This window comes from Gossypium hirsutum, chromosome A05 (genome assembly GCF_007990345.1).
Source record: "Gossypium hirsutum isolate 1008001.06 chromosome A05, Gossypium_hirsutum_v2.1, whole genome shotgun sequence".
NCBI classification, from domain to species: Eukaryota; Viridiplantae; Streptophyta; class Magnoliopsida; order Malvales; family Malvaceae; genus Gossypium; species Gossypium hirsutum.
Window position 1 is genome coordinate 12,663,635 of NC_053428.1, and position 11,522 is coordinate 12,675,156.

The window sequence follows — 11,522 nt, forward strand, 5'->3', positions numbered from 1 at the left end:
ATTGTTGGCCTGCCTTTTTTTTTGTGCTGCTTCTTTCCCTTCTGTTTTCAAAATTCAACTCATATTGCGAGAAATGAGTTGAGCCTCAAGACACGTTGAGGTAATTTCAATTTCTGTTTTCAAAATTCAACTCATATTGCGAGAAATGAGTTGAGCCTCAAGACACGTTGAGGTATTTTCAATTTCTGCTTCTCAAAATTCAACTCATATTGCGAGAAATGAGTTGAGCCTCAAGACACGTTGAGGTAATTTCAATTTCTGTTTTCAAAATTCAACTCATATTGCGAGAAATGAGTTGAGCCTCAAGACACGTTGAGGTATTTTCAATTTCTGCTTCTCAAAATTCAACTCATATTGCGAGAAATGAGTTGAGCCTCAAGACACGTTGAGGTAATTTCAATTTCTGTTTTCAAAATTCAACTCATATTGCGAGAAATGAGTTGAGCCTCAAGACACGTTGAGGTAATTTCAATTTCTGTTTTCAAAATTCAACTCATATTGCGAGAAATGAGTTGAGCCTCAAGACACGTTGAGGTATTTTCAATTTCTGCTTCTCAAAATTCAACTCATATTGCGAGAAATGAGTTGAGCCTCAGGACACGCTGAGGTATTTTCAATTTCTGCTTCTCAAAATTCAACTCATATTGCGAGAAATGAGTTGAGCCTCAAGACACGTTGAGGTAATTTCAATTTCTGTTTTCAAAATTCAACTCATATTGCGAGAAATGAGTTGAGCCTCAAGACACGTTGAGGTATTTTCAATTTCTGCTTCTCAAAATTCAACTCATATTGCGAGAAATGAGTTGAGCCTCAAGACACGTTGAGGTATTTTCAATTTCTGCTTCTCAAAATTCAACTCATATTGCGAGAAATGAGTTGAGCCTCAAGACACGTTGAGGTAATTTCAATTTCTGTTTTCAAAATTCAACTCATATTGCGAGAAATGAGTTGAGCCTCAAGACACGTTGAGGTATTTTCAATTTCTGCTTCTCAAAATTCAACTCATATTGCGAGAAATGAGTTGAGCCTCAAGACACGTTGAGGTAATTTCAATTTCTGCTTTTCAAAATTCAACTCATATTGCGAGAAATGAGTTGAGCCTCAAGACACATTGAGGTATTTTCAATTTCTGCTTTTCAAAACTTAACTCATATTGCGAGAGATGAGTTGAGCCTCAAGGCACGCTGAGGTATTTTCAATTTCTGCTTTACTAATTCTACTTTTTCAAATCAACTCATATTGCAAGAGGTGAGTTGAGTCTCAGGCCACACGCTGAGGTCTTTTCAAATTCTGTTTTTAATTTCTGTTTTTTAATTTCTGTGTTTCAAAAAAAAAAAAAAAATCAACTCATATTGCAAGAGGTGAGTTGAGCCTTTTAATTTCTGTTTTTCAAAAATCAATCATATTGCGAGAGGTGAGTTGAGCCTTTTAATTTCTATTTTTCAAAAACCAACTCATATTGCGAGAGGTGAGTTGAGCCTTTTTCTATTTTTCAAAAATCAACTCATATTGCGAGAGGTGAGTTGAGCCTTTTGCAAATTCTGTTTTCAAAAATCAACTCATATTGCGAGAAGTGAGTTGAGCCTTGGCTCACGTGCTGAGCTATTTTCAATTTCTATTTTTAATGTCTAGTTTTAAATAGTCAATTCATATTGCGAGAAATGAGTTGAGCTCAGGATCACATGCCGAGTAAAGAATAAAGATTGGACAATTGAACAAAATTTAGTGCTTTTAAGTCTTTGCACTATCCTTGTTTCACAATGATAAGCAAAGAGGGGCAGTTGTAAGCACTAAATTTTTGTCCGACTAGAGTTTGTGTTTAATTTTCAAAATTTCAAAAAAAATAAAAATTTAAAAAATAAAAATTGCATTTTGACACCTAAACTTTTCCTAAATTTCATTTTGACCCTTAAACTTTCTTTAAATTTCACTTAGACCCCTAAACTTTCATTAAATTTCATTTTAATCCTAAATTTTCTAAAAATTACATTTAGCCCCAGAAGTTTTGCTGCATTTGCGATTTGGTCCTTCAGACAAGTTACATGATTTGGGGCACCCACTTCCAGATTTTCAGGCCATAAACATGGGTGGCTGCTCCTTCCCCACTTGCTACCTGCAAAAAAGAAGCAAAACCAACTATAAAAAGGAGTTTAAACTCCAAAAATGAGGACACCCACGAAAAAAATAAAAAAAAAACTTGTAAAAAGAGAGATTTTTTCGAAGGAAAAAAGAAGAAAAGAGAAGAAAAGAGAAAGAGGAGAAGAAAAGAAAGAGTACCGGCGTCGGAGGAGGTAGCGGCGGCGCAAGCGGTGGTGGAGGCTAGACTTTGAAGAAGAAGAAGGAAGAAGAAGGAAGAAGAAAAGAGGAAGAAGAAAGAAAGAAAAAAAAGAAATAATAAAAAATATTATAACAGTCGGGTCAACCCGACCCGACCCACCTACGACCCGATCCGACCCAGCAGCCCAAGAAAAAACAAAAAAAAAAAGAAACAAGCCCAAAAAAAAATCAAAGCAAAAAAAAAGCAAAAAAAAGAAGGGAAAGAAGCAGCACAAAAAAAAAGGGCAGGCCAACAATAGGCCCAATTCCAGCAGCCCAACAAGCAGCCAACAGGCCACCAGCCAGCAGGCCCGCGCAGACCAGCCCAACAAGGCAGCCCAGCAGAAAAAAAAATGAAGAAAAAGAAGAAAAAAGAAAAAAGAAAAAAGGAAAAAAGAAAAAAAGAAAAAAGAAGAAAAAGGGGGTTCAATTTTAGCAACCCGTTCGGCGAAGCTCGTGTTTTAGATTTTTCGGTAATTTTATTTATTTCTCTTTTAATTTAATGCTCGTATTTTTATGTTATTTCATTTTAATATTATTAGCATTTTATGCATTTTATATATTTTTATATTTTGTATTTATATTTACAATTTATAAATTTTAATTTTACTTTATTTTAAATAATTTTAATAAATAAGGCAACGAATCGGTTTAGCATCGAGTCACCGAATTCATCGCTATGTTGGGTGAATATCGATGGCTTATGTTAAATTCGGGACCCGTTTTAAAAATAAAAATGTTCAAAAATCCTCGTGTTTCAAAAAATTTTCTCGTGTTTTAATACAACCCGATTAAATATTAAATTGAATTGGTTTGACACTAATTCGTCGATTTCATTGCCATGTTGGGGTGAATATCATCGATTCGTGTTAAATATGGTACGTTTTTCTAAAAAAAAAATTCTTGTTTCAAATTTTCGAATCTTTAAAAATTACTCGTATTTTAGAAATTTTCGAATTTTCGCGTTTTCAAAAGTTTTCGTGTTTGAAAAAAATTTTCGCGTTTAAAAAATTTCTCGTATTTCAAAAATTGTCGTTTTTTATAAATCTTCGTGCTTTCAATAATCCTCGTGCTTTTAAAAATTCTCATGTTTCAAAAATCTTCGTGTTTTCAAAATTCTAGTGTTTCAAAAATTTTCTTGTTTTCAAAAAAAAATTTCGTGTTTTAAAAAAAATATTTCCGTGTTTTAAAAATTTTCGTGTTTTAAAAATTCTCGTATTTAATTTTTTTTTAAGAAAAAATTTTGTTTCAAAAAATGTCTTGTTTTAAAAATTCCCGTGTTTCAAAAAAAAATGTCGTGTTTTAAGAAAATTTCGTTTTTTTCCAAAAATTTTCGTGTTTCTAAAATATTCGTGTTTACAAATTCTCGTGTTTTCAAAAATTCTCGTATTTTAAAAAAAAAACTTTCGTTTTAAAAAGAAATACTGCGCTTCAAAATTCTCGTGTTTTTTTTTAAAAAAAGGGGTTCTCGTATTTCAATCGGATCACGACTAAATATTAAATGGAACTCGTATTTTTGAAAATTAAGACAACATGCGTTTAACGAGATACCAATTTTGGGCGTCGCGAGGGTGCTAATACCTTCCTCGCGCGTAACCGACTCCCGGACCCTAATTTTCTCTGGATTTTGACGTGGACCTAAAATTGTCTCTCTTTTTTAGAAAAGTTTAAAAAAATTCTTCTAAAAAAGGATTTTATTTGGTGTCCGATCACACCTAAAAAAGATCGGTGGCGACTCCTCTTTTGTAAATAAAATTTGAAACTTTAATTTTTCAATAATCATTTCAACTAGCGCCCGTGCCGAATTTTTAGGTCGCTACACAAGCCAAGTATAACTTTTATGAAAATTAGATGAAATATAGGTGTATCTTAGTATAAGCTATAAATAATTCGAGATGAAAGAGCTATGTGATTTAAATTTGGGTTTGTTTCAAATATATTTAATTTTAATATATTGAATTTTTTTATTCTATTAAACTGAACATTTATTTAATAGAATGTAAAATATGGAAGTTGTCCATAAATTAAATCTCATCTTCAGGAAAATGATAGTATGAAACAGAGGCACCTCATCATTTATATTATTTTTTAATAATTTAATATTACATTAATATTTTCATCTTAATTTCTGCATTATTTTTGGGATTGGTTACAATTGGGATGTTCTTCTCCTTTTGGTCATGGTTGTAGCAATTTCAAAACAAGGCCTACTACTACTTATATTTTACTATGATCCAAGTTTATGATTACTGTACATTAGGGCTTCTGCTACTGGTCATTGGATCATCCTTATGATTGACTATGATTTTTAAACACATTGGGCCAAAACATTTACTTGTTTCCAACTATTTTTTGTTTAAAGAAAAAAGATCATACATATGGAAAAAGAATGATAAATATATATAAAGGGGGTTTTCTTAAGGCCTACAAGCACTAGTTAAAAATTATTTTAGGAATGCATTTTTGCATTTAATATTTTATTTTTATTGAATACCAAGGTAAATATAACTTATTAATTGCAATTTTACCTTTAATATTCATAATAAATATTTCTCAAATAAAGATTAGAATTTCAAACTTATTAAACATGATGGCCAAAAGAAATTGTTAAACATAATTCTTGAGGATGAAAGCTGACTCTCTTTGGATTTAAATTTAGAGAGATTAAAATTAGCCCAAATCCATTTATTCAGGAAAAGAAAATATATAGTGGAACAAAATCTAAATTGAATCCAACTTTCTTAGAATTTACAAAGTGAATTGAGAAAATTTCATACAGTTGAGTGAACTAAGTCTATCAGGGGCTTGGAGATAGCTGGGGCAATTACTGAGTACTCTATTATTATTATAACATGGAATTAAGGACTTTAATATGATAATCAATTACCCAAAATGAAAAAATACATGGAGAAAGATAAAACTGTCTTATACCATAGTTTTAATTTTCTAACTTAACGCAAGAAAACTAAACTTACTGTTTAAAAAAAAAACACACACACACACTTGGAGATAGCTAGTGGTGATGCAAGAAACAACGTCAGGATGAGGAGGGCAGTGGAGGAGAAAAGGGGAGTGGGTGTGCGTGGGCCCATCTTCAGCACTTGATTGAGTTTTATGAGTGTAAATTAAACAAAAAAAGTGGTGCAGAAATGAAGACCCCGAAGGAGGAAGCCATGGGGGTGATGGGGTCCATTTTGGCGATTAGGGTCAGCTTCACCACATGAGTGGTCTGCCACTGCAATCAACTCCATGCCATGCCATGCCATGCCAAACCTGCAATATTGGCTAACATACAAATATGCAACAATATTGCTTTACTGAATTGAGTACTCAAAGGGAATTCCCTTCTCAAACCCATCTTTCTTCCCAGACCATCATTCACAACACCATGTTACTTATGGGAATATTTCAAACCACATTTTATTGCTTTCTTCTAAAATGCTTTCAGGATAATACATATTCACTGTAGTCGGTGCAAGAAATGTTACTTACAATTATAACTATACCACATAGCGATGAATCTAGAAGACGGCTGAGATAAAAATATAAAGTTTTAGGGACAAAGTCAAATATTTTGTTTTAAAAATAGCTTAAATTGAATTTTTAACTTTCGAGAGGGTCAAAATTGTAAAAAAGAGAGTTAAAATTAGTATATTAGACTATCCATATTAGAGAGGCATCAAATCTACAATTATACCATTTAATCAAGGGGGTCAGAGTCCAAGACTCCTACCCGCCCTTGATACCGTGACTCCATTATGAATTGTAGCTAAATTTTCATTCAACTATTTTAGAAGAATATATATATATATATACTGTTAGCATCTGATAATAATGAAGTTAGAAGATATATCAAATTATTATTGGATTGAGAAAGGAAGGGGATACATCATACATGCAAGAAGTTTGATTGTGTGCATGTAAAGTTCTAGCTACCAACATAACATCCAAATTAAATTAATTAATAAACAACTTCTCAATACTCAACCAAAATAGCATTATTTATGATTTCTTTTTGCCCTAATAAACTAATTAATAGTAGTTTCTTTTCCTTTAAGATTTGAGTTTAGGCTCATATTTCTTTTTATCCTAATTAACGGCCGACTTATTGGTTTATTTGCTACCTTGTCTTGGACACTTTTTTTTTTGTTAAAAAAAATTCTAAATTACTTAAAATATAAATTAGATTCTAACATTTAAGATGTGGTGAAAAATATTATAGAAATTTTATATTTATTAAAATTTTATATAAAAGTATATGGAAAAATTACATTTATTAAAAATTTATTTGTATAAGAATCAAATGGAGTTTTAGTTAAATAATAAAGTTGAAGGTTTGCCAACTTGATCGGGTACCAAGTGTATTATGTTGTAGGTACGAGAATTTGAGTTTGAGCTCAAACTATTCATTTCTCTCTCTCAATTATCAAAAAAAAATGTTGAAGTTGAAGGTTTAAAAATTATGGTGTCCAATCCAAATCTCATTATGTATGAGTTTTTATTTAAAAATATTAAAAGAAAAACATATACTCATATTTATATAATTTATTTTGTAAAAAGCATAATTTATTCTATTGTTAAATGACACCAATACAATTAAACTAAAAAACAGTATAGTATGCCCATCTTTCTTTTTTGTTTTCTTCCTTTGGTACTAGACATTATACTATAAAATTAAATTTGGTGTAAAGTTTTTTTTTGGGAGATTATGTTTTATCAAAAAGAATTTAATAATATTAGGTATACTATCAGTGGAGTTTTTAAACTCTACACGTTGAGTTAAGAACTTGACAAGTATATTATAAGATATAATAAAATATTATAAAAATAAATATTTAACAAAAAAGAGATACATAACTAATTTTTAAGCTTATTAAAAAGAATTTATTGTAGTGTACTAAATACTAAGTTTATTTTTTTCTTGATTTCGGATTATGAAAATTAGGAATTCTTAATACACTTCCATGCATGCGCAAAATATGTATACGCTTCTAGGATGATTAGTTCAATTGCTTTTTTTCCTTCTCAAGGTAGTTTAAACACCCTTTTTAACTTTGCAAATTAATACCGTGGACAGAAGAGAAGCAATATGTGGTAGCTCAAAGGAAAATTAATTAAAAGACAAGGTATCTTAAATTATTAATAGAAAAAATAGGGTCGAAAATCAGTTAAATAAGCCACATTCAGCAGGTGGCGTTAGAAAAGAATGCAATAGCATAGCATGAAGAGCAATCAGCCTTTTTAAGATTTTCAGCAGATTGACTGCTCATCATGTTATATCATTCCATTCCATTCACATCTAATAGAGCTTCAATGATTATCGCCAGCTCCTTAAAAGCTGCCGGCGCCTGCGAATGCCGGTGCCCAGTAATCAGCACCATTACAATCACTTTCAACTGGATGAGTGAAAGATACTGGAACCAAGCACAGCCCTCTACTCCTCAAGTCCTTTGGTTTTTCCTGTTATATAGATATAATTATCAAAACCAAAAGAAAAACACACACACACTATGATAGCGGTAATGATGATGTTAGTGATAATAAATACTTTTAAAAGACAATATAGAAATGGGAATGAAAAAGGAAAGGGAAAGGAGGAAAAAGCATTAATTAGAACTACTATATATCTTCAACTCCTTTTCTATATACTAGTTTAATGCACTTCCAAATCATGCTTATGAATAACTTTTATTCACTTAAAAAAGTGTTTTAATTAAAGATGATATCCGGAACCTTGTTCTTTCAATGCTTTCCTTTTATGAATAAAATAGTAAACACATAAGTACAAGCCCACCTATCCCCCTACTTTGCTTTTGCTAGGTGTTTGATCCAATAAAAACCTACCTTTCCTTTCACCTCAGGAAAATCTAATTTACCCACCAATTTATTATTTACTTGTTGGATTTGTTAATTGTTGTAGGCAAATATGTTAAAGATTTATTTGTTTATCATCTTTGAAATTCTTTTACTAATGTATCTAATTAATTTATCTCTAATTACTTAAATAAGTAGTACTATTAGTATTTACTATCTCTTGCCATAGTTGCATTGACATTGGGAAAGTAATACATGGATAGGTATGGCTACACTTACAGATTGTTGGTTTGTCACGCCTGGAGATGCAGTACCCAAGTAAGGGGAGCTAAGAGCCTGCGTTTAAAGTGGGGGGGAATTAAATTTTTTTTTTATGACTTCCACGACTAAAGAATAAAGATGAGATTTTTAAGAGAAAAAGCATGAATTATCGAAACTTGAAAAACTACATGCTTTAACCCCTCACTTATTTCTGAGCAGCTTGGGAGTAGGGCAGAAAGTGTTAAAAAAGAAAAGAGCCGGTGTGGAAGAAACATCACCTCAATTTGATCCTGAAGGAATCTGATATACCCAATAACTTCTAACAACACAGAAGCAGTGTCAGTCTGCAAAAAGAGCACACAATCCCCCCCATATCATCTTTCAAACCCTTCTTTAATGTTAAAAGAGAATAAAGCCACTACATACAAAAATAATAATAATAAAGAAAGAAAGGAGTTGAGGGGGAAAGTCCATTCAACTTCGATGATCAATGCAGTACTGCAAAATTCATATTTTAAATAGATAATGGAATCAAAGCAATTCCTTTATGGGTTTTATTATAAATTAACAGAACTGTTTTTTGCGTAATATTCTGTACCAGCTTGTTCCTTGTTTGTTCAGTTTCTGTGGTTATATTGAAGAAGAAGGTTTAAGGGAATTTTTCGTTTTTAGTTCTTACCTTTCCAAATGGGGAAACTAACTGGTGAAGTGCTGTTATTCTATCTCCTAGCTTCTCTTTTCTCACCTGGAAAAGATAGATTTAGCAGAAACATACAGGGAAAAAAATTTTCAGCAAATACTCAATACTGTTAATTGTTTATGTTGCTGTTTTTGACCCTTTAATAATGTGGTAGCAAGTAATAGCTGAAAAAGAAATACGACAAATTAGACAATAAAGAGAAAGTGAGATAGCAAACAAAGAAAGATTCTGTGTTACCTTTAGAGGTGGTTGGCTTGAAGTTGAAGATGGCTGAACCCTAGCCTTCTTGAACCGCCCACCTGCGACTATGCTATTACACTTTTGCCAAAGGACAAAAGAAGAAGAAGAAGAAGAAATGAGAAAACTCAGAGAATAAACGAAGGCAATTTTGTCTGCCAAATAAATGCAAGGCAGCAGCGGCAGCAAAACAGAAGGGTTGTTTAGTTTTTTGTTTTTCTCTTTCTTACCTCAGAAGAATGATCTAAACCAGGTTGATTAACAGTTGTTTCATGATCTGCCGCTTTGTAGGAAGACAAATCTAACATGTTACTACTTAAGCTAGTAATACAAGATCTAGGGGGGGAAACTGGCATGATTTGGGACCAAGCAGCTGCTGATGCTTGAAATTCATCATTGCCATGACCGAATATGTTGCTATTTTGAGTACCCTCTTGCTTTACGTCAACAACCGAAGGAACCCTTGGCGATGGGTTTAGGATTTGGCTTTCCCAAATTTCCAACTTTTTAGGCTGATAATGACTTGGTCCAAACCTTTCTTCTTCACCAGATAATCCTCCCCTACAACCACAATCATTACTTTATCAATTGCATTAGATTATATATGTGCTACACAAAGCTATCTTATTACCTAAGGTATCCAAACACAAGCAAAATAAAGAAAAATATTCGTGGATATATCAGAGAATTGCAAGAGGGAGAGATTCAATTTGTAAACAGCACTAATAAGGTAAAAAGGAATAACTGTCGTGAAAACCAGAAGTTGAGAAAGTTTAAGAAAGCTTTTTTTTTTTTGTAAAGGTAAAGGCAAAAGATAACTGTAAACTAAGAGACCAAAGAAGTACGATTAGGGATCAAGAAGCCCCTGAAATTAGATTAAAGAGAGAGCAAAGCTGTAGCAGTAAGAGTAACATGAAAAAAATAAGTAGAGATGAAGTGGGAGAGAGCTCACAGGAGTAGTTGGCTCCATGACTGTAGTGGTGGAAGCTCTTGATAATGATGATCAGGCAAAGAAGTAGGAAGAAGAGAAGTAGAAGTTCCAAGAACATACTGAGGGGGAAAGAGAGATGGGGTTATTGGAGTTAACAGATTAGAAGAATGCTGTTGCGAAGGTGGAACCATGCTAGGGTTTCCAGCTGCCATCATTTGTTTGCTTAATTGCACTGTTGTTATTGTTGTTGTTGTTGATGATGATGATGAGCTAGCTACTTCAATTTTCATATGCCTCTTTGATCCTTCAAATTAAAAAGAAGCTCACCCCCACAACCAACAAAAGAAAATCTCTCTTCCTTTACTACTTTTTTTCTCTTTTTACTTTCTCTCTATGATCACTTTCCAAAGTTTCCTTTTGTTGATGCACTCAAACCAAACAGGCCGCTTGCTTCGCTAAACTCATTTATATAAAGAACCATCTTCCTTCCCTGTTTGGCTTCTCAGAAAAAAAAGGTGAGTCTATGGCATTGAAAGAAATTTTGATATCAAGGATGGGGTTTCTGTGATTTCCATTTGTTTCCTCCCTTCCCTTTCCCTTTCTTCTTTTATATTCTTTGGCTTTGCTAAGCTTTTTGCTTTATTATAAAGTGGAGCAGAAAAGCTGGTGGCCAGTATTTTCAGTCCTCAAAGCCTTAAACTATTGCCCACTACCACCTTTTTTTTTTATTTGGAGTGTTACCTTGGGAATTTTGTTTTTGTGGGGGATCTTTGTAGGTTAAGGTGTATATATGATGCTTTTCTTAACTTCATCCTACTATTATAATTTGAGTAATAAGCATTACTTCAATTTTATTTAATTAAATTTTGTATTTAATACATCAGTTTATTGAATTTTAGATAGTAATGCATTACTTATATTTGTTTATTATTTGAATGACAATTAATCGGTGTTTCGTGATTGTATCATACTTTTTTCTATTATTGTGTAATCATTCCACTCACAAAAGCAAAACTATTACTTAGTCAATAGTATCAACCCTAAACCCATAAATTCTAATAATTGATCTACTGTTGGTATCAAAATACCTTTCTCTTATTTTATTGTTTGGGATTTTATTATCAGGGGCTGCTTGCTTCCTCTTTCGTATGCACATGGTTCCAAATGAAAGTGGGATATACATATATAAATATATATAGAGAGAGAGAGATGATACTTATTCTGTATCAATTTCATCAACAAATTTTCAGCCTAACGGATGAT

General features: G+C 32.3%; 1 protein-coding gene across 3 annotated transcripts; it reads right to left on the minus strand.

The window, feature by feature from the left end:
* Positions 1 to 7,430: 7,430 nt before the first annotated feature.
* On the minus strand, positions 7,431 to 10,923 carry LOC107906149 (transcription factor bHLH68). 3 transcript variants are annotated; one of them, XM_041113466.1, is made up of 7 exons: positions 10,281 to 10,913; positions 9,559 to 9,889; positions 9,329 to 9,409; positions 9,071 to 9,136; positions 8,670 to 8,735; positions 8,410 to 8,466; positions 7,431 to 7,776 (listed from the first exon to the last, which is right to left on the minus strand). In XM_041113466.1, exons 1-7 carry the CDS (start codon positions 10,547 to 10,549, stop codon positions 7,648 to 7,650), a joined length of 999 nt encoding a protein of 332 aa, XP_040969400.1. In that variant the 5' UTR covers positions 10,550 to 10,913; the 3' UTR covers positions 7,431 to 7,647. The 3 variants fall into 3 exon arrangements, with proteins under 3 accessions (XP_040969400.1, XP_040969401.1, XP_040969402.1); XM_041113467.1 differs by having other exon boundaries at positions 7,583 to 7,776; positions 8,597 to 8,735; positions 10,281 to 10,923; XM_041113468.1 differs by lacking the exon at positions 7,431 to 7,776 and having other exon boundaries at positions 8,409 to 8,466; positions 8,597 to 8,735; positions 10,281 to 10,923.
* Positions 10,924 to 11,522: the final 599 nt, after the last annotated feature.

Coding starts and splice junctions, on each gene's coding strand:
- LOC107906149 (XM_041113466.1), bottom strand. CDS start 10,549: ATGAAAATTGAAGTAGCTAGCTCATCATCATCATCAACAACAACAACA. Junction 9,890..10,280: donor TCATGGAGCCAACTACTCCT/GTGAGCTCTCTC, acceptor TTGTGGTTGTAG/GGGAGGATTATCTGGTGAAG. Junction 7,777..8,409: donor GCGTGACAAACCAACAATCT/GTAAGTGTAGCC, acceptor TCTATATAACAG/GAAAAACCAAAGGACTTGAG.